The sequence below is a fragment of the Drosophila grimshawi genome, unplaced genomic scaffold (assembly GCF_018153295.1).
Source record: "Drosophila grimshawi isolate 15287-2541.00 unplaced genomic scaffold, ASM1815329v1 contig_1367, whole genome shotgun sequence".
Classification (NCBI taxonomy): Eukaryota; Metazoa; Arthropoda; class Insecta; order Diptera; family Drosophilidae; genus Drosophila; species Drosophila grimshawi.
In genome coordinates, this window is record NW_025062889.1 from 7,763,385 (window position 1) to 7,785,696 (window position 22,312).

The window sequence follows — 22,312 nt, forward strand, 5'->3', positions numbered from 1 at the left end:
TAAACCTAACAAATCATTTCTCACAAATTTTTGAAAGTGTGTTTTATTTATCAATTATTACCATTTAACATGTCTTGTCCTACAAAAACAAAAAAAAAAACAGAAACCAAAAAAATAGCAAATTGATCTTTTTTAATATCTATATGTTACAGCCTTATCCACGTGATCCACTTGCCCGTCAAATTGACAGGCTTACCTTAAATCCTTCATATGCGCATTAAATACATAAGTATATTACGATTGTTTTTAAATATTGCCAAATATTGCATATTTTTTCGATTTCTCAATAAATTTTCTATCTGAAACAAAACTAGAAACGGCTATGTTTTTTTTTCCAAGGAACCACAAATTATTTTGTTGTATTATATAGTATAGGCTGATATGTGTATAAACCAAACAATGTATATATAAGAATTTTTCATTCGCAACGCATTCCCATTAAAGAAAAACGCACATAAAATTTTATTTTCTCGCGATATATTATTGATATACATACTGCATTCGTCTTTATTTCCTTAGCGAAAACATTTAAAGATAAAACAAAATATCGCTTAACATCTAGGCATCCAATTGGGATGTACGCGATTTACGGTTAAGTTAAGTTCTGTTGTTCTACAAAGAGAGCGTTCATTAAATTCTATCCGACATTGTTCTTGTACGATCCTCGTAAACTCATTGTTTTTCACATGTACTTTTTATATATATATATACTATGTATGCATATTAACGCACATCGAGTTTTATTTCATACTTATTTGGTTGTTTTTTATCTTTTTAATTTATTTCCTTTTTGAAACTTGTTTTTCTTTTTAACTACAAGAAAACGTACATCAAGATGTTTGTATTTATTTCTGTGTGTCTGTGGCGGTGTTCAAAACATTTACTTGTATTTTTGTTCATTCATTTGTTTGTTTAATTTATTATTTAAAATTTACATACATCTATTTCTGCATGAATATTCATACCTAATATTCCTTGCACTGTGTTTATTTCTTTGTTTCATATTTCATATTGTGTGTGTGTGTGTGTAAGTTCTAGGTGTGTGTGTTGCCGCTCTACAAGAGAAACCTGCTTCAGTTTATGTCTTCAATCTAGTATCAAAGCCAATCACTTGAGATTAACGGAAGTTACAAAAATCATTTGAAAATGTGGAAGTACAAGAGTGTTTATCATAACAATTTCTTTGAGAGTTCAGTAAGCCTCCTTTTTAAATTATTCACCTCATTATTAAAAGACAACAAAAAAAAAATGTAAATCGCAAAATTATCAAAACTGGCCACCAATCATAAAATGTAGTCATTTCAAAACTTTGCTTCAAGAATTAATAAATTATAGCTAGCAATCCTTGAACAATATCATTCCTAGTGCGTTCGCTTGACTCGCCCAAGTCCAAAATAGTTTATTAGTTTTTACATAGCCGAAAGTGTGTGCAGTATATCAATATCTTCAATTTCGGATTTTGTTTTTTAAGGTTTCCATGCTTCGTTTTTTGTACTGTTGCCAGTGTGTTATTTATTATTATCTTTTCATTTTTTATAGATTTGTTTTCTTTTTATTTATCGTCTTTTACTTAATTTAAAATACATAATTTTGAACGTCAAATCAACCAGCACTACTAAATTTTAATGTACTTATAAATTTTGTGTGTTTCTTTCATTTGCTTTTGTTTTTACAAGTTTCTTTTCTATTTCGGGTTTTGCTTAAATTACCACACTTCTTTTTTTCATTTTTTGTAGAGCCGTTTGAGAGCGCAGGTATATTCATAAAGAAAATGAATAGTAAGTGTTTACAAATTACGTTTAGATATATACATATTCACATGCATATATGGATAATCTTAGTACACAATAGAAAGAAGGACATAATCCGTTTAAGGTAAAGTTTAGTTACTTTTATAGAGTACAAATTATACGCTTATAGGAAAACTAGAGGTTTTTTCTTTGTTTTTTTTTTTTGTTTTGTTTTTGTTGTCGCAGCAGCTCTCAAAAAGTGGCAAAAATATGTTTTGCTTTAGCGGTCGCTTGTTGTGTTGTTTGTTTTATTTTTCAGTGTTTTGGAACAAGTTCTACTGCTTGCTGGCCAATCCCCAGGCTCCAATGCCTCCCTTTTTTGTGTAGTTTTTATGTTGCAATTAACTGGAATCAAAAAAGAGGACATATGACTTATATAATCTGTCATCAAATAGTAGCATGTCATTTTACACCTACCGCTTTAACTGTGGCCTTAATGAAATCCTTCTTCTCTGTTAAATCAAAATCTGGGTACTTAGCATAGACTTGTTTGCACACTGTTTTCATTGTTATCTCTTCTAGATTGGCCTTATCCAATATCTGTTTGACAAAGCTACGTATTTCCTCATCCTGAAATGAAATGGAATTGCAAATAATTAAAGTAACATTGATAATAACAATGGAAGGAATTCTCTTACCGTTGGGAATGCCAATTTGCCCTTTTTGGTTAATGGCTCATCCTCATCGGACTCATCTTTGTCATCGACATCTTCCTCCTCAGACGTTTCCTTCTTTGATTTTTTCGGTCGACCAGCGGCTAAAATAAACAGATTAAGATATTATTAATATTTAGAGGCGAGAGAATGTCTTAAATACATACACTTTCCAGCTGGTTTTGACTTGTTGTTAGCTTTGCTATTTTTCGCAGGCGCTGTTGGCTTCTTACTCTTTTTGGGGCGTTCCTCCTGGTAGATAAAAAATTATTGAAATTGATTAACATAAGATTAGAAATACTTCGAGTTGGGACACTCACCTCGCTTTGATCGCTGCCGAATTCGGACAATTCCTCCTCCTCCTCGTCCTCTGACACTTCCTCATCTTCGCTTTCCGAATCCTTGCGCTTTCGCGCAGAGGCGACTCGTCCACGACCTCGTCTGCCAGCCGGAGTAGCGGTCGCAGCGGATCGGCCACGTTTGCCAGGAGGGGCGCGCTTGCGCTTCGGCACCTATGTGGGGCAAATGATGAATGATGTGATAAGAATGGGGAGTAAATGTAACCAAAAAGAAATGAACACTTACATCACTATCAGCATCGGACAGCTCTGATTCCTCTTCGTCTTCGGAATCTGAATTTCTTCGACGACTTTTGCGCGCCGGCCGGCCACGACTGCCTCGAGAAAGTTTGCGACCGGCTGCAGCGGCACCACCAGCACCGCCGCCACCACCTCCGCGACCCGCATCCGAATCTGAATTGCCCGAAGGATTGTACTACAAGTGAAGAGAGAATGAGAGGGAATTGTGAGTTGCGACTGATACGAGCTAACGTTTTCGGGGCTGACTTACATCTGAGCCGGACTCGGAGTCATCGTTTCGTCTTCGCTTAGCCACTTGCACTTTGTGCTCGCTCTCCTCGGAGCTTGATAAATCTACATATGCGGACATTTCTGCAAATGGAAAATTGTATAAGTTGAGATCATTCAATTAATGAGTATGGGCGAGCAAACTTACTCTTGCCTGCCGTTGAACGTTTTGGACGTCCGGTGGAATTGCGTGCTGAGCCTCTGCCGCCGCTCGCCTTGCTGCTGCTCTTGCGTTTCTTTTCCTCTTCGCTGGCGACCTCATCATCGTCGATCTCCTCATCATCCACCTCCTCCTCCTCTTCGTCGCCCTGCTCGATGCACAACGACTCATCGGGTTCCATTAAAAATTTGAGCACACGCGACGCAATCTCATCTTTGCTGCCCTTGCGATCCAACGTTAGAATTTCACAGATGCTGCGCAGCGATTTGTTGTCCACTTTTTTGATAGACTCATATTTCTTTTTGTAATCCGACGAATCCTTGGCAAACTCAAAACCAGCAAATGAACGCAGATTCTTTTTCACCACATTATTCTTGCCCTGTGCTCCAAAGCAGAGCTGCAAATATAACAAATATCGAATTATAATTATTGATATTTTCAATCAAGTAGTCCTGAAAATTTGAACATACTGCATGAAGAACCTGCAGCCCATCGACGCGGGTCTTGTTAATGTTCTCGTTAATGCGATCGATCTCGGCCAGAGCTACAACGTTCTCATCATCCTCGGCCACCTCGTTGTTCTCATCGAGGCCGTCGCCTTCGTCAGCATCGTCGTCATCTTTTTCATTTTCCTCCGACTTGTCTACTTTGCCGTTCTTGGTCTTCGACTCAGTCTTCCTGGCGACAGCTGACTTCTCTGCCGCTGCTGATCCCGACTTTGACTTGGCCCCATCTGTTGCATCACTTTTCTTCTTATCTGCTGCATTTGCTGTTGGTTTCTTTTCGTCCTCCTCGCTGCCATCTTCCTTATCATCGTCCGCCAGATCCTCGTCTCCTTCCTCTTCATCCTCGTCCTCGTCATCATCTGCATGCTCGTCATCGTCGTCAGCCTTGGCGGCATTCTTCTTGGCGCCATTATTAACTTTCTTTGCTGCTGGCGGTGCTGGCGATGATGCTTTTGTGTCCTTTTCCTTTCCATCTGAAGTTAACGAATTTGTTTAATAAATTTAAAATTGGTAATTATTCTATTATTAAATATATTTAATATCGTTGCCTATTTCGATACAAATATTTAAAATGTACAAAAAATAAACAAAATATTTGTTGAAATATCTTCATGCTTGGGAAGTCCAATGCTTGGTTTTGGGAGCGCAAGGAACTATGAAAATTGAAGTAGTTTTTATTCTACCTTAGCATTTACTATGCAAAACCATATTGTTCAAGGTTTCGCATGAACAATAGCTAAGGATAACACACATTTTCAGTAAGCAGTAATTGGGAAAAAGCAACACAAAATTCAATAATCCTCTCGTCAATCCATTCTCGAACAAATCTCATCAAACATCAAAAACTCCAGTGAATTTCGAACCCACACAATCTAAAACCTGTGACAAACGCGAAACGAAAAACAAATCACGCAATGTTCGCGCGGCATTTTAGACAGCGGCACCAAAGCCAACGCAGCAGCAACAACGGCTAGCGACGTCCATGTATGCATGTATTGAGGGAGCGAATTCAATTCGCCTTGTTTTACACGAAACGCGCGCAAATTTTATTTTATGATTTTTGTTTTTCTCGCTCTTTCTTCACACACACACACACACAAGCTTAAGAGAGATGCCTGCGTGTGCGCAAGCAAGCAATCGTGAGTGTGTTGTGTTGCTTTTATTTACCTGCATCCAATAATGTTGGCGCGGTCGAAGCCGTCGCTGCGTCTCCAACAGCAGCTTTTTTATCAGCGACGTCATCAGTCGCGGGTGGCGCTGCTGCTACTGCCGCTGCATCGTTGCTCTCTTTTTCCACAGTTCCTGCTGCTGTTGCTGCCTGCTCGGCATCCTCGGCTGCTGTTGCTGCTGCTGGTTCGGATGCATTTTCGAGCAACTTATTCGACTCGATGTTTGCTTTATCAGCGGCATTTTCTTTGGTCGCTGTCACCGTCTCCACTTCTGGCGCTGTGTTGGCATCCTAACGAGAATCAAAACAAGAGCAAAAAAAAAAAACAATTAAATTACACTTGCAAATAATATATATACATATATTTTTGGCGGCGTTTTCTTTTCGTTTCACATTCACATGCGCTACCAATACCATTAGAGACGTTGTACGTTGTGCGGCGATTGCTTTATGCGTTTTAGTTATTTCGAATTTTTTTCTCGTTTTCTTTCGATTGTTTTAGAGCACACACAAGTTTTCTTTTGAGCTTTGCGTTTGTGTATGCGTGTCTCTATGGGGGCATTGGGCATGCACACGTTGTCTCGCTTGCACGCACCGAAAACTAGACATAGTCAACATACAAATGCGACGACGCCATGTTTATACACATAAACCGAATCGTCGCAGGGGAGAAAGACCGATTTGTCGAGAGCAATATTTGTTGCGCTTTATTTGCATGTTTGCACATTTGCACCCCATTGTTTTTCTATGCGCGTTTGTCACACACACTTTTAACTTTATTTTGACATAATTTACTGTAATTTACGTACCATATTTTCAATGGTTTTATCTTTTTTTTCGTCAGCCGACATGCTTATGCTTATGTGTGTGGCGTTAGGGATGAGTAAATATATCGATAGCGTTGCATCAGCGTTATCGATAAATGGCGGCAAGCCAAAATGCAAACTTTTATTCCGGTAAGCTGCAGTATTCTGCGTTTTTATCATCCGACTTACAAATATAAATGCAAAGCGCTCACATGACCTAACCATGCCACATGTGGCCAAACCCCTTTGTCAACTATCAAGCGCCTTTAATTTTGTTATAAAAAACGATAGATCGTCGACAAATGCTTATGCATAAATGCCATGAGTGCACTTCTTTCACGTGACACTCACAACGAAACGCGTGCACAACATTTGCAACGAAAAGCGCGCGCACAAAATTAATCAAGCAATAAACATATAAATAAACGCTGTATAAGTAATAAACAGGCACTCAACATGGGAATTTTGGGCCTCTCGAAGCTTATAGCCGATTTGGCTCCACTCGCCATACGCGAGAGCGAAATCAAGAACTTCTTTGGTAAGTCTGCACAACAGAATATGTAATACCGAAATAGGAGTAATTATCAATTATATATGCATCATTTAATAGGTCGGAAGGTGGCCATCGATGCCAGCATGTGTCTGTATCAGTTTCTGATTGCAGTGCGCTCGGAGGGAGCTCAACTGGCGGCGGTTAACGGTGATCCCACCTCACATTTGATGGGCATGTTTTACCGCACGATTCGTCTGCTGGACAATGGGATTAAGCCCGTCTACGTTTTCGATGGTGCGCCGCCAGACATGAAATCCGGTGAGCTGGCTAAGCGTGCGGAACGCCGTGATGAGGCCGAGAAGGCACTGAAAGCCGCAACGGAAGCCGGCGATGAGGCACAGATTGAAAAATTCAATCGTCGCCTGGTGCGCGTCACAAAGGAACACTCGCGGGAGGCCAAAGAGTTGCTAAAGCTGATGGGTGTGCCCTATGTGGATGCACCCTGTGAGGCAGAGGCCCAGTGTGCTGCTTTGGTCAAGGCAGGCAAGGTGTATGCGACGGCAACGGAGGATATGGACGCATTAACTTTTGGCTCCTGCAAACTGCTTCGATATCTAACCTACAGCGAGGCACGTAAAATGCCCGTTAAGGAGTTCAGTTACGACAAAGTACTGCAGGGCCTGGAGCTAACCAGCAAGGAGTTCATCGACTTGTGCATTCTCATGGGCTGTGACTACTGTGAGAGCATCAGGGGTGTCGGCCCAAAGCGCGCCATCGAGCTGATCAAGAGCTATCGGGATATTGAGACCATTTTGGAGAACATCGACACCAACAAGTACGCAGTGCCAGAGAATTGGAACTATAAGCGGGCACGCGAGCTCTTCATCGAACCAGATGTCACAGATGCCAGCACCATTGATCTAAAGTGGACGGATCCCGATGAGGATGGACTCGTGCAGTTCCTCTGCGGCGACCGGCAGTTCAACGAGGAGCGTGTCCGCAATGGCGCCAAGAAGCTGCTCAAGTCGAAGCAGGCACAGACGCAGGTGCGTCTTGATAGCTTCTTCAAGACACTGCCCAGTTCTCCGAATGCAATCGCAGCTGCCAAACGCAAGGCTGAGGAGTCCAAAAAGAGTGCTAACAGTAAGAAGGCCAAAATCGGTGGTGGCAGCGGCGCTGGCCGTGGCAGGCGACCAAAATAATTAATCCTAATATAATCTACACGAAAAATTACATGTTTAATTTTAATTTAAACCACATGTACTAATTGGCTAAAACTTTAAGCTTACATAAGACTATCTTGGTACGATTACAAAAAAACTTGTTTCAACTTATTCCTAATTGGTCTTCTTTGTGTGTGGGCTTGGTCATAGTTTCAGGGGAGGATGGGCTGCGACTACAGCAAATACTGCTTGGCCAGGGCGCGCAGGAAGCGCGACTTTCGCACCATGGCGCTCTCACGTCGGATCTCCTCATTGTTGTTGGCATTCAGCTCCAAGGTGCCCATCATAGAGATCTGCAAGAAAAGTACATAAATTAGAGAACGTTTTAAGTTAGTTTCAATTCATTGGATGCAAAGCAGCCGTGGAACATACCGCCTCCAGTTTGCGACTATGTTCGCCACGTTTCGCATGCAGATTAACAATAAATTCGAGAAGCGTCGTATCCCAAATGCAGCTGTAATATGCATCCATGGCGTCCGTGAAATTCGATGATTTTTCACTGAGATTCTTGAAGACAATGCCGTAGTCGATCTCCTCAAGAAATTGACACAGTACGGTGGCCTGCATGTGACAGCCCAAATTGGCGGCACACCGTATCATCTTTCTAATCACATAATCATCGGCGACATTCCGCTGCAGCGGCATCGTGCAATAATCGGTGCCGGTGACCAGAGCATTCACATAGCAACGCATTGCGGACTCATTGTTGCCAATGGCCAGCTCCAGGTCGCCCTTCATCTTCAGCCACGAGATGGTCTGCGGATAGTGGCTAAGTGCCTCGGACAGTAGCCACTGAAGCGTCTCGCAAACGCTCCTCAAACTATAGCTGTTTGGACTGGACAAAAAGGTGTCAAGATTAGCATTGGATGAAAGTTGATGAATGGTGACAAGTTGTGCCTACTTGTTAATGCTGGTGGGCCAGAGCTGCATGTATTCGCAGCTCAAATCGTGATTAGGATCATCCTTCAATATATTGTGCATCTTGCCAAGCATGGAAATGGCTAAGCCAAAGACACTCTGATGCCGGACACGCTGCAGGAATGCCTGGAGTGAGCTGCTGGCACCGCTGCCAGCGCCCGTTGAGGATGCCCGCTTGGGCACATTGAGGAACATGCTCAACATCAATTCCCAAGCATCGCGACACACCTTCTTCGGTCCCTTCATCTTCTCCATCTCTATGAAGGTCGCCGCGAAGGCCAACGGCAACTCCAGCTGCTGCACTCGCTTGTCCAGATACAACAGCGGCGGAAAGTCGGTCAGATTGAGCAGCATGATGGCGCAACTCTCGAGTATCTCCAGTCGCGGCATCATCGAATCACCCGCCTGCAATGCGCCCAAACACTGCTTGCAACGTGTGCCCAGAGCCTGCAGATCGAGCGGCTTCTGGTGCCATTCGTCCAGGCTTTGTGTGATCTGTATATGCAGGATTTCCCATGTGATCAGCTTGCACATTATTTGAACGCTTGCGCCAAGCTCCTGGCGCTGTGTCTCCGACTTGAGCACGCTCAGCATGGATACCGCATCGATGTAGTTGCCACGTGCCGCCAGCTCCCGTGCCTTACCCAGTAGCACATAGCTGAAGTCTTGCAGGAAGCTCACCGGCATTGCCATGATCAGCGTCTTCAATGGATGGGGCACATCCCAGCTGGGATTGATGGCCCACAGCGGCTTCTCCGGAGCCGTGCTACACAGCTTAACCAGCAGAATCCGCACGCTATTCGCATTCGTACAGGTGATCAACTGACGCTCCAAAGCGGCAACATCCACGCGAGTCACTGCAAGATTGGCAAATAAGTAGAATAAATTTGAAGTAAAATTTTAAACAAATTTAGAATTTTATAATTAAATAAAAACGCACTTTTCGAATGACAAATCCAATCGTTGAGTGTGGCCATTGAATTACTGAGTATGGGCAACGCCGCCTGCACCAGCTGCTCCTCCAAATCGAGCAGTTCCTCCTTACTGAAAATGCCCATGCCACGGGCTGTATGGAGCAGCTGCCGGCTCTGCTCCAGCTGCTGCTGTTGCTGTTGATAGAGCAGGCAATCAATGAGGAAATGCTTGAGGGCCGTCTGTTCCGACTGGCTGCAGTGCTTCAGAGCCTCCTGCATGGCCTCCATAATGGGCGGCAAGTAGTCCATGTCGCGATACTTCTCAAAGTACTCAACGCTGCCAAAGATGTTGCCCCACTCGAAGATGGTGCGCACCACATTCAATGCGGCCACATGCAGCAGCAGTTGACGCGTCTCCTTGAGCAGGCCATTGGAAATGGCGGCCTCAATGTCCAGCTCGACGTTGCGCCTGCTCACCAGTGGAATCTCTCGCGCCCGATTGTCCAGTTGCAATATGGACACAATGTCCGCAAAGTTGTTGAGCAGCGACTGATGGAATCGTTCGAGCAGCGTGTGCTGCTGAGCACTGATGCCACACGCCTGCAACAGTCCTTCCAGCTCCGCGGGCTGAATGTGACAGAAGTAGAGCGTTGCTCCCGGTGGCAACGCTTGCAGATTGCTATTGCAGGCGGCGGCCGATTCACGCGCCAGCACATACTGCTTGGTATGGAGGTAGTAATTGGCCAGCTCATATTGCAGCTGAGCGCGCAACTCCTGTGGCGTGATGAGGTGCATCATGTCATAGTTCTGGGCGGTCTCTAAATTATCGCACTGCAGCGTCACAAAGCTCTCATAGTGGAAGACATGGAACAGCTTGTTGTTGGCCGTCGAGCACAGCTGCTCCAAATATTCAATCGAAGGCTGTGTGGGCGTGTCCATAAATAATTGCAGCTGATCCGCGGCTGGAAACCTGAAAGACAGCGATATTAGCTAGTAGCCCACTTTTGTGATCAAGACTTACATTTGGGGACGAGGGGCCTTCAGTGCAACATCCTTGATGAGCTGCAGCCGGAGTATCATCCGATGGTAGATGGTGAGTGCAAAGCGGGCAGCGCGCTCATTTCCACAAGTGGTTGCTAAAAAAGGCAATCACAATTTAGGCAACAGAGATTAAGATAAGCAAAGGGCTGACGTACAAATCTTCATGTCGAAATCACTGGCAAATGGAATGCTGATGGCGCGTCCGTAGCTAATGGTGCATAAATCCCGCAACAGAGCCAGCTGCATCAATACGGGCAGACCATTCTCCAGCACATCCAAATTCCACCGCAGCCAAGTGGCTACTTTTAATTCCAAAATCTTGAGCGCCAGCTGCTTGCGCGTCAATTGCAATTCCGGCTGCCTTTGCTGGATTGGGGGCGGTACATTGAGCACGGCGGAGGCTGCGGGTGTGGCTGGATTGGCGCCCACGCTGACGTTGGACATATTCTGCAGATCGCTGCCCGGTGTGACAACAGTGGATGCTATTGCCGTGTCTGGCGTCATGCTGATGAACTGCATGATTAGCTCCACGGCACCCGGCTCTGCAAGCAGTGAGAGAGAAAGAAAGAAGCTTATTTAGCCAATGTGCCACAAATGAAAATTAAGCGTGGGGGACTCATACCGGGATTCTTGCATTGCAAGTGCTGTGTAATTTTGTTTGGGTCGAGCAAAAACTCAAACCACAATACTGTTTCGGCCGCCAGTGGCACTGGCTTCGGCTTCAGCGGATCTTCCATCGTGTGTTGTTAAATTAAGTCCCTGATTGTGGTTCGTTCATCAAACATATGTTTTCGGCATCATAAAAATATTAACATTTTGCTCAACTGTTATTTAACAGTGAGCATCGTCGGTAAGTGTGCCATGCATGGTGAGCATCAATTTTATCAGCGAATTCACCGGGATTAGTAATTTCATACATTAAAAAAACTTGTCAATGTCTTTTGCTTATCTCTGTGAGTAACGTTGTACTATAATGATTATGACGTGCAGTGCTTTCAGCTGGCGACTGGTTTAAAAATGATGCCGCGCATTATTTTTGAGTTAACATTTTACAGTCTTTAACAGAGACTAATAAGGAACACTGTCTTTACTCAACTTATCGATTAATATTTTGCCCATATCAAAGAAGAGTATAACTGTTTGTTATACTCTGAAACCATTGATTATCTCTTGTAAGATCTCAGGTTCTCTTTATTCTTTATCTTTATTTAATTTAATGTGTTCGGTTCGAGATACACATAAATATCGATAACGTGCCGCGTCGGCAAGTCAAAAAGAAGTGTTAGTTAACAAATATCGTCATTTTAAAACACTGCGCGCTCTGCGAAGCTCAACAGTTGCGTAGCTTCTTCAACAAGTTCTTACGATTTATTTTGAATTCATTATTTGTTGTTCCTAATTACTATTAGTCCACATAGACATACACGTTTTATTTATTACTAAGTACAATTTTGAAAACTAGTTTATTGTATTTACACACATTTTGGTGAACATAATACTCCTTTTGATTATTTATTTATTCTCAGCGAAAATATGAAAATGCATTTGCATTTCTATTTATTAATGGGTTTTTGACAACGACACACTTTTTAATTTGACGTCATAAAATTCTTATTTATGTTGCTTATTACGTACAAATCGATAAAAATCATAGGTGGAAGAGGAGTACACGATATTTTTTAGCGTTGGCTTCATTAAAAATGTAAAATAGTTTGAATGATATTTGGTTGATTTATGTAAATATTTTGTATTTTGTTTAGAGGCGCCCATAATTCAGACCCATAGTTTTTTATTTGTGTAATCTGTTCACTGCGAGAAATTAGCTCCAATACAGAGTTAATATGACGTAAATGACTTTATGAACATACTTATTTGATATGTGAATAGGAATTGGAGTCTTAGTTATTTTTTATCCTTCATTAAATTCTTCGAAGTATTAAACAAATTGAAAATTTCTCGCAGTGTAGATTTGGTACTGCTTCCATATTCCCCGTCGATTTTGGCCTGTTTTACATAAAAAAGTCCAACCTGCGGCCTTATCTTGAACTTTATGAGCATTTCATGGTATAAGCTCGAAATAAGTATTTAACGTTCAGGTGATTTTATGCAAATTATATATGTGATATCGTTGTCTGTGTTATTGTTGGGCATGTTGTTGTTGTTCTTTTTTTATGACATTTTTCATGTGCTTACTTATGAACGTGTTTCGGTGGGATCGGTCTTGGCAACGGCCACCAAGCCCACAAAATAGTTTATGCAATTTTTAATGAGCTAAGGATTTGAGCAGTAGTTCTCATATATTTGTTATATTTAAGACTTAGTTTATTAATTAGCTCGGATTAACCGCTATGTTAATCATTCAACCAGCTAAAATATATTTGACGAAATTGTTATGTGTCTTTGACTTGTTAACCCTGGGTATGTTTAATTTTTCTAAATTCTTTAGTTTAGCTGGGTATAGTTTGTTTATAATAATGCCATAAATTATAGGCACACAACACAAACAAATGGAATGAAAAGAATTATCAAGACATTATAAAAAAGATATACATATTTAATTTAGAATGTTTCAAATAAAATTTGATGCAAATCTTTTAGTTATTTGAATTTGAAATTCGTGTTCTTTTTTTTGAGGCTAATAAAAATGTCAAATGGGCTGAGAGTGTTTTTAATTTATATTTATTCAAAAAATACAAATATATATATGTGTTTCCTTAGTATGTCCTCTAAATAATATGGAATGAATATAATAAATTAATTAAAGTATTTTCCAGCCCTATTTTGAAAGAATATTATAATCAGTGATTTTATTTCAAATCTGTATACATTTTAAATGGGATCAAAGTTGTCTGCCAAGAATGCGCACACGCAGCAGTTTTGTTGTTTTTGTTGTTTCTGATTTTTGTCATAATGAATTCAATAAATTCAAATTCTCCCTCTGCCTTTCTATTAATTAGGCGCCTGCGCCTGTCGCTCAGTATCATCATCAAATCGCAGGTTATCAGCACTTGTAGAGCATTCTTCTTTCTTTTTTTTTGATTAGAGCTACTAAACGTTAATTGTGAGCGAATTATATATACATCGATTTTATACTATATGCATATTTATTTGCCGGGCAAAGTGACAGGCTCGAAGCCAAACAACTATTTGCATAATATGCTACACTTTGTTCTCAAATTAATGTAAATTTCTTTGTGTCGCTTAGTGACTGAAACTTGAGCGGTAAAAATAAAAAAGAAAATATATATTTATATATATACATATATATGTAGAAAAAAGAAACTCTAGAGGCGCTTTAACATTTAATGGCTCTTAGACAACAAGACCCTGAAAGATTCCATTGATTGAATCGTAAATTTGTGAGCTTGATTTTTGTTGTATTCCGATTGGAAGTTTGGGTTTCTTTTGTTTGGATATTTGCATATTATGCAGGCTGATTAGCTCGTGCCATTCAGATATGTCAAACTATTCAGCATATTTATTACTTTGGCCAAGGTATTCAGAGCGTAATATATGGATAACTGACTGACCCAGTAAAATTTCTTTTGTTCAAATGTATAAAAACGCAAAGTAAAAAAAAAATAAAATATCGAAACGGAAATCAAACATTTTTAACATAACACTCACATGATTTTTCATGAAAAACAACGCATTTGAAAATAGTCTTTATATACATATTTCTTTTTCAGATATACATATATATGAAATAAAAAAAAAATGTAATAGAAAATGTCGCTGTTTATTTTGTCAGCCCAAACATTGCTGAGCTCTTTCTTATTTTATTTTTTGTTTTTGTATTTTCTGTTAATATTTCAAAATGTCATTAATAACGCCATAAATTAACTAAATTCATTGCTATTGCTAAATCTTTTTACGTACGAAGGAAACAACCAGAGACAAAAGTAAAGAAGAATTTTAAAAAAGTTTTAAAAATGTTTTTCAAGAATTTCATGTCTGTCGCCTGCTGGCAGGCGGCATGGAAACAACGACACGAAAATCTTTCAACAGCATTTGACAGCGCCACACACACACACCTACGCACAGCTGCACCTACACCTACACACACCCAAACAGACAGAGACCCCAGCCCAGAATATCTGAAAATCTGCAGATCCCCCAGCTACGACTCCGCTCGGGGGAGGCATAAAATTGGACAACATCTCTTAATTTCTGACTGAAATGAAAATTGTGCCGAGGTTTTCTGCCGCCGTGTCGCCGTTGATGGGTTCCGAAATGATGCGCGTTCTTTCCGTGAAGCGTATTCTTGAATATTTCCACACTTCCTTGTGAAATTAAAACGACAGCTAAATATTGAAGTTTTTTTCTGCAAATCGAATAATATATACTCTTTTAGGCTCTGTATCAACCCGATTCCATACCGAATATTCTCAACATCTAAGCTTTGTCTGCAAACAGCTTGCACAAGTTAAAATACCCTTTCTGTTTTTGGGAGTACATAGCTAATGAAAATGTCTTTGTCGCCGCGATGGTCTGCGGCCGTGTAAGTTTTTGGACAAAATTCTTTTAAGATGTTCCAACCGAAAATTGTTCATGGCATTTTTTTTTTTTTTGTTCCTTGCTGTCGCCACACTAAGAATTGTTAAGCATAAGTATGTATGTTTGTATATTTATATATAGTACATATGTATCTATATACACACACGCACACATACATAATACATTTAGTGCGTGAAGACATCGCATTTTGTTCTAATTTCGCCTCCAAAAAACGTTGTCGTTGTGTGCTGCTTTCTTGTTTATTGGTATCATTTTCAACGTAATACTTGCAATTAAGCGTTTCTATTTTGGAAACCACCTCGACAATCTGTCGGGCCTGTTTGACAAAGTTATGCGGAATTTACGGTTCGTGATGTGTTTTGGAGACGTGGATCATTTGGACCTGGAGCAGCTGTCAACATGCTAAACGATCCTACATCAAAATCGAAACAAATACTGAACAGAGTAAAAGACGTGTTTGTGCGTACAGAAGCAGATCTATTGTAATCTTAAAAGTAAGAGTTGAGAAGTGGAATATATATATATAAAAATATATCTATTTCAATGGTCGGATCATCATTTGCACGGTCTTGTACGCATAATTGATTCCTAGCCAAGTTGCCCAGCTGTTGCCACGGCCCGCAAGAGCTTGTCCATACTCGCCTCCCAAGTATTGTCCATTCAGATTGCTGTGAGCAAATAAATAAGTATTTAGATATTAGATACTTTCCATAAGTAGTTCTTTTACTATTCTCCAAAAACCAAAAAGCCTTTAATTTTCAATAATTACTATAAGAAGAATTCTATTACTAAGAAATAGGTTTTTATAAATAAAGAAATTAACGCACAGTTAATATTTTCTTATCTTAAGAAAACCCTCATATGCTAGACAATATTTTTTAAGTTGTGATCAATTTCGTTGTTTGTGAAATATTCTCAACTTTATGGCAATATTTGCTTACCTATACATGCAACTGTTGTACCACCAGGCACCGGAGTACTGTGCGGCACAGTTGATAGTGCTATTGTCATTGTCCATGTCGTAGGTGCTGAACTTCATGTATTGCTGATATCTGAGCGAATCGCCAGCATTGCCGGAATACCATCCAAGTGTATTTAGGCCATAGCGATTGGCTTCGTTGCCAACGGCAAACGTGTCGTATCTGGCAAAACGACTTTGACCATGGAAGTCCTCGAGATAAACATACAATTCATTGGCCGTTGCTGCAGTCAGGGCATTCAACTTATTCAGGCCAATGAAGAAACTTCCCTCCAGATCTCCAAAGCCTTGCTGATAGGCGGACCAATTGCGGAAGAAGTTAATGTTGGCATCAACACGTCGCTGGATTACCAACCAGCCGGTGCCGTTCAGTTTGGCATCACAATAAACGTTGAAGGGCTCACTGCCTTTTATTTGTATCTTATAGATGCCATTTTTCTTGGCCTTGGCATCCTTGCAATTGGCCGGATAGCTTTTGAAGGGTGCAATATCCTCGAACGAGTGGACAGCAGCCACCACCAGGCACAGCACGGACAGGATATGGAATACGGCTCTCATGTTAACAACCTCGCACAATAACACAGCGTTGACTATGCCAGATTGTATACAACTTGACCATTATATAGGGAAATTATGTGAAATGAGTCACTCTTCAGTGATTGATTAGATTGCAATTCAATTCGCCGAAAATTAAACTGGCACTTGAACTAACTTATCAGGTCGATAATTGATCTAAAGAGGAGAACTTCAAAATGTTATAGTTTTTAAAGGTAAATAAGCTAATTTGATAAGACTGTAGGCAAAACAATTTATATATATATATATAAATATGCCACCCAAGTATTCTGCATTAAGATTGCTGCAAGCAAATAAATAATTATTTAGATGTTTTCCGTAAAGAAGTTATTATACCGCTCTCCAATATCCAAAATATCTTTTCAATAATTGCCATAAGACATAAATTAGCCTGAATTCTGGAATTCTATTACTAAGAAATATGTTTTTATAACTACAGTGGGGGTCTTTTAGGAACTGAGTAATATTTGAATGATTAAATTCATAACAATTGAAACTTACTTACTTGAACTCACTAATCTGGCCGATAATTAATGCCTGATCGAAGAGTGTAGTGTTTTTCTTAGTTTTTAAAGATATATCAATACATTTGATAAGATTGTAGACAAAGCCGTATATAATTATGATATGGTGAAAAAAGAACGGTAGAAAATATTAATAACTATTTATTAAGCCATTTTAGTAGAGTATACTTTTGGGTGCATTAATATTTCTTGTTCTTGGTTAGGTTAATATCAATTGGTATAAATCGATTTGGCCTAAATAAAAGTATTTTTTTCACCGTTCGGTGTTGGATTTTCAGAAATCATTTTAAATAAAAAATAGAACTGTTTGGACTATTGATTAATCAGCAGTCAAACATTCAGTCCATCACACTTTTGTGAACCCGAATATAATAATCATTTGTTTGTTTAGCTCTATTTTGGGTATATTTGTCTTTGTCAGCCACCAGTCACCAGTCAGTTTTCAGTTTTCAGTAGAAGTAAACCGTAATATTTGTCTCTCACGGCTTTGTAGACTCATTTAAACTAGTTTCGATAGATCTTAAACAGGTAAGTGATTTAATTGTTTGCCGATTCACCTTTTGTACACATTGAATAGATCGTGCATCTCATCGTATCCCACATGCCGTTCACTTAACCACGTTTTACCGTTTATGTCGCCCATCAATAGTCGAAAATACACCAACCAAACCAAACAAAATCCAACGATCGAGCGATCGAGACGATCGAGACGATCGCCTGCCTCTTTGATGGTCCCCCAGCAATGACACACATTTGTCAAAACGAGCGCACTTCAAAAGGCCGTCAAAGCCAGACAATAATTGTGGCCAAGTGCAGAAGCGTAAAAGCAAAAAGCAAAAAGCAAAACCAAAGCCAAAATCAAATGCAAACGGCAAAACGCAAAGGCAAAGACGAATTGTCGATTGAAACGGGAAGTTGGCCATACAGAGAAGTTGCCGTTGGCTCAAAGCAAAAAGCGCAACAAGTGAAAGACAAATGTGCGGGCCATCAATTGTCAAAGTCAAAATGCCAACAAGGCTGACGGATTTCCACTCGTAGTGTGAAATAATTTCACAGATTTTTATTTTATTGTATTTTCTTTTTATACCTGTACCAGGCGAGCATAATGGGTATATTTAACTGAATCGGTATTTTAGTGTGTTTGGCTGTGTTCTTTTTTTTTTTCTTTCTTAAGCTTAAAGACAAATATCTTGAAATTTCCTTTATTCAATTCCTTGATACAACAAATTATTCTTATTGCCCTTTTGTTTAACTTAAACGTCTCGCGCAAACAACGCAATTTTAGAATGTTATACATTGTAAATAAAACGTATATCAAGCTGTTCTGGCTGTTGTGTCAACATGCTGTAGAACAAATAGTCGATCAACTCCCTTGAAATTCAGCAGATCTGAAGTCAGGGTCCAGCAAAAACAGCTGAACATTTAGTGCTTCGAACATAAAAAGAAACAAAAAACCTTTCATTTGCTTTTGTTTATTGAAACAGTTGGCATCTGGTCGAATTGCTCCAACGGTTTTTTATGGCTAGTTTACCCGACAGTTACAAATTTATTTTTAAGATGAATGTATTTAATACGTTTAGCGAGAAGTCGAAGAAGTATTGCATGTTTTGCATATTAATTTCTTTATTATGATAAAAGAATTTCTCTGTCAATTCGATTGAACTAACACAAAGTTCCATTTCAAAAAGATGTCTGCAACTTTTGGTTATTCTACTTTTCTTAGTTTTTGAAAAAGTATATTAAATTTTGTATAAATCGAATTGACGCATTTCTATATTGTGTTTTGGCTGCGAAGTGAAATGAATTTAGTAAGGTTGCACAGCTGTTTCTTAGCTGTTTTATCATTTTATTTTTTATAAGTTTGCTATGGCTTTGAATTAGTCGAACCAAGCGTTCATTGAGCAACACTTAAGGTCTTTAAACCTTTCAGGGCTTTTTTAACAATACCCGTTAAAACAATCAAATAAACTTCAGGTAGCAACAGGTAGCAGCTGCCTCTCCCCCAAACCGTTGCTTACTTCATGCCACAGCTGCGAGTATGCTTCGAATGAATGTACTTATGTATCTGGCACCTCGGTTTTTCTCATATACATAACCAGCCGCACTTATTAGTCTGTTAGTTTGTCTGTCTGCACTTAAATAAATCCTTCAGCAGGCTCGTCAAAAACTGTTTACCATGAAGAGCGTAAGTAGATTTGACAACTGTCAACTGTTCCCCGCCTCAGTCGCCGTCTCTTTTGTTGCCTCTTGCATGCTAATCACGTGTGGAGGAGGGGGAAACTGTGAGCACATGTCCATGCCCGGGCATTTTTAGCAGCCACTTGACTAGGGTATCTATATGTACATGTGTGTACAAGTTTGTGCGGGTTTCCAGTTTCTCTGGATATATCCCAATCATTGTTGTTGCTGTGCCGCTCATTAAAACCCAATACATACTAAATCTCTTTGTTTGAGGGCTTTCAAATAACTGCCCAGTCTGAACAGGATACGGATTTGATTTATAGCTATGGACTTTTGACTGTACTCAGCTCGGAGCGGAGCACTTTACAAAAACAAAAAAACGTTAATGGTACCTTAAAGTCATGGAAATTAAAATTTGAAAAGAAAACAGTCTGAAAAAAACAAAAGCTGATGCCCAGATACGAATGGTTTGTGGGGTTCTCTATCTAACATTTTTGCCCGGCCTTTTTCAGGCGTTTAATGGGCTTTATGGTGGGTCCCCATCATAAAATACGTATGCAGGAATTGTAGATAGAACAACAGGTGAATACGATGCGATAGTTGAAAATTTATGAAACTATTTAATTAAGCCGCGACTAGAAGGCGGCTAATGAACTGACTCGAAGCGCATTTGCCATAAATTTTAATTATGCCCAGCAAGCGATCTAAAGAAGAATCAGTAGAAACTCGAAGCCTCCATCTTCCATTTTCCCATCTCGAAATCGGCATCGGCATCGTTAAGTGTGTCACACAGTCAGCGGCCAAATTATATATTCAGAAATTAACCGAAACGCCGGCGAGGCGAACCCAACGCGCTTTACCTCATTGCTCCCTTGTGTTTTTCTTCTTCGTTTTTTTCATAAGCTGCGATTAGAGTAGAAACAACGAAAGACACAAAAACATAAATTAAATAACCCAAGATATACGCTTGGCACCCTCTCGGCGATGCTATCGATACTATATATATATATTGATTTGCTTCGCTGCCGTCGATCGCTGGCAGGATATGCCAATGACCCCAAATCTTGCTCCTAGACGAAGCAACCACCAGCAGGGAAAACACCGCAAACGAGAAACCAAACCAAACCAGACAGCCTAGCATCCTTGGCACCACCACTCACTTATACATATATATATACATATATATATGACTATATATGTATTTCTACTTATGCTTTATGCTCTTTCCTGGGCTTACCCAAGCAGCCACGCTTCATTGGTCAGCCAGCGATATGAATAGGATAAGGATGAGATGCTCGAATAGCATGTTATGTGTTGTGTCATGGTATGGGTTGGTTTGGTTTGGTTAGCCCCAGTCATACATACATAAGTTAGAGGTGTCAAATGACCAGCTAAGCGCCTGACATACACAGCAAGAAAATGCAAAGGAAATACTTAAAAACTCGAATTCTAAATATGACAATGAACTATGAAAAATGCGTTAATTGTAAATTGATTTATGATTGAAAATTCAATAAATTTTTATAATGTATTGCATATAAAATTGTTTTATTTTATGATTAAAAAGAAGATTTATCTCAGTGAAAGTGCTTTGGTTTTATCTAAATTTCTGTATCATTTATGTAAGTTGTTTAAGATCATGATTCTCAAATGTTGTTTTAGGAACAAAAAATGATTATTTGTATTACTAACAGGAACTTTATCATTGATGTACTTGAACTTATTTTATTTTGTCTAATCTTAAGCTTAAGTAAATATTAACAATTATTGGGCTAATAAATTATCACCTTAGCAACAACTTCTGCCATTTAAATAATTTTTATATCTGTAAGTATATTTAAATATGTAAGTTACTTTACAACAAAACCCTGTAATAGTAAGAGAATTATCTAAGATATATTGTCTGTTCTAAAGTCGTTCACTGTATAAATATATATGTAATTATATCTCTATCAGTATCTGTTAAAACTTATATTAGTTGTGTGATCACAAGATTACATTATTAGTTGTTTCTGAGTAGCGCATTTCATGGTCGATTTGAAGTTTATTGACATTGCAGATTTATTCTTATTGGCGTATTATCGTTTTTATTATAAAACGTAAATCAAACAATTTGTACTAAATAAGTCACGTCTGCATATTTGAGTTTCTGGTTCTGGTTCTTGTTTCGGATTCGGTTTCGGCGGCTTGTCCATTGTTTTTCCTTTTTGGCTCTCCCTTTTTTGTCATTTGCCATCTTTTATTTATGAACTTGAAAGACTCGCTGAGCTACGGACCACTGGACCAGCAGACCAGCCGACGGAGACTGCATCCTTTTTTGGTAACGTTGGCGCGTTCTTCTCTCGTATATGTTCTTCTTAGTTTTTTTTTTAGAACTGTTTGCTGTTGTTGTTCTCGCTCCGTTATCGGGCGTGTTGTATCTGGCGTGTAGCTTTTAACCAATTGACCGTCACTTGGCGTCCCGACTTTTTAACAGGCCATAAATCTGTTCTGGAACCTGGACCTAGCCCATCATGCGCCCAATTTCTTATTTGATTTAGTAGCGATTTTGTGTAGCTGCAACTGCCAAAAACTGACAGTTTGGTTGCACTTAAACCATTTGATGTCTCAAGCAATCAGCATATAAATCAACATCGGCTAACATTGATGCGAGAGTGATTTAATGTTATATTTTACTTCCGTCTCTGTTCAATTACAGCTAATTTAAGCACACAATGTTGCTGCTCTTTTCAATATAAAGTTGCAGACAATGTTCAGCAATTTTTCACACCTTATGATTAAATCGTGAGCATTTAAGTAAGGGGAAGATCCAAGGTAGCCAAGGAAGCCTTATTGTGAGGGGTTTTATATGCCGGCGTGCATCGACCGTTTAATAAATACCTACTTTATATCACGCTCAATACACACATAATTATATACAAAAGTTCTTTCGGGTGCCTAACCACTTGAACCTGTTCCAGCATGAAGCTGAAAAATATTTAATGAATAAAATTCCT

The 22,312-nt window shown here is 39.6% G+C and overlaps 4 protein-coding genes across 5 annotated transcripts; 1 reads left to right on the forward strand and 3 right to left on the reverse strand.

The window, feature by feature from the left end:
• Positions 1–944: 944 nt before the first annotated feature.
• On the reverse strand, positions 945–6,031 carry LOC6560869 (protein DEK). 2 transcript variants are annotated; one of them, XM_001986023.2, is made up of 11 exons: positions 5,953–6,031; positions 5,143–5,434; positions 3,940–4,448; positions 3,458–3,866; positions 3,293–3,393; positions 3,029–3,217; positions 2,764–2,955; positions 2,611–2,695; positions 2,429–2,547; positions 2,208–2,360; positions 945–2,135 (listed from the first exon to the last, which is right to left on the reverse strand). In XM_001986023.2, the coding sequence occupies exons 1-11, from the start codon at positions 5,992–5,994 to the stop codon at positions 2,121–2,123; spliced, it is 2,106 nt and encodes a 701-aa protein (XP_001986059.1). In that variant the 5' UTR covers positions 5,995–6,031; the 3' UTR covers positions 945–2,120. The 2 variants fall into 2 exon arrangements, with proteins under 2 accessions (XP_001986059.1, XP_032591286.1); XM_032735395.1 differs by lacking the exon at positions 5,953–6,031 and adding an exon at positions 5,558–5,682.
• A 247-nt stretch (positions 6,032–6,278) lies between these two features.
• LOC6560870 (flap endonuclease 1) lies at positions 6,279–7,776 on the forward strand. Its single transcript, XM_001986024.2, has 2 exons — positions 6,279–6,487; positions 6,560–7,776. Exons 1-2 carry the CDS (start codon positions 6,406–6,408, stop codon positions 7,642–7,644), a joined length of 1,167 nt encoding a protein of 388 aa, XP_001986060.1. The 5' UTR covers positions 6,279–6,405; the 3' UTR covers positions 7,645–7,776.
• Positions 7,662–11,369, reverse strand: LOC6559718 (integrator complex subunit 8). The gene is made up of 7 exons (XM_001986025.2): positions 11,161–11,369; positions 10,694–11,080; positions 10,519–10,633; positions 9,524–10,467; positions 8,567–9,440; positions 8,038–8,500; positions 7,662–7,958 (listed from the first exon to the last, which is right to left on the reverse strand). Exons 1-7 carry the CDS (start codon positions 11,273–11,275, stop codon positions 7,839–7,841), a joined length of 3,018 nt encoding a protein of 1,005 aa, XP_001986061.1. The 5' UTR covers positions 11,276–11,369; the 3' UTR covers positions 7,662–7,838.
• A 4,143-nt stretch (positions 11,370–15,512) lies between these two features.
• On the reverse strand, positions 15,513–16,623 carry LOC6559719 (ficolin-2). Its single transcript, XM_001986026.2, has 2 exons — positions 15,998–16,623; positions 15,513–15,724 (listed from the first exon to the last, which is right to left on the reverse strand). The coding sequence occupies exons 1-2, from the start codon at positions 16,591–16,593 to the stop codon at positions 15,592–15,594; spliced, it is 729 nt and encodes a 242-aa protein (XP_001986062.1). The 5' UTR covers positions 16,594–16,623; the 3' UTR covers positions 15,513–15,591.
• Positions 16,624–22,312: the final 5,689 nt, after the last annotated feature.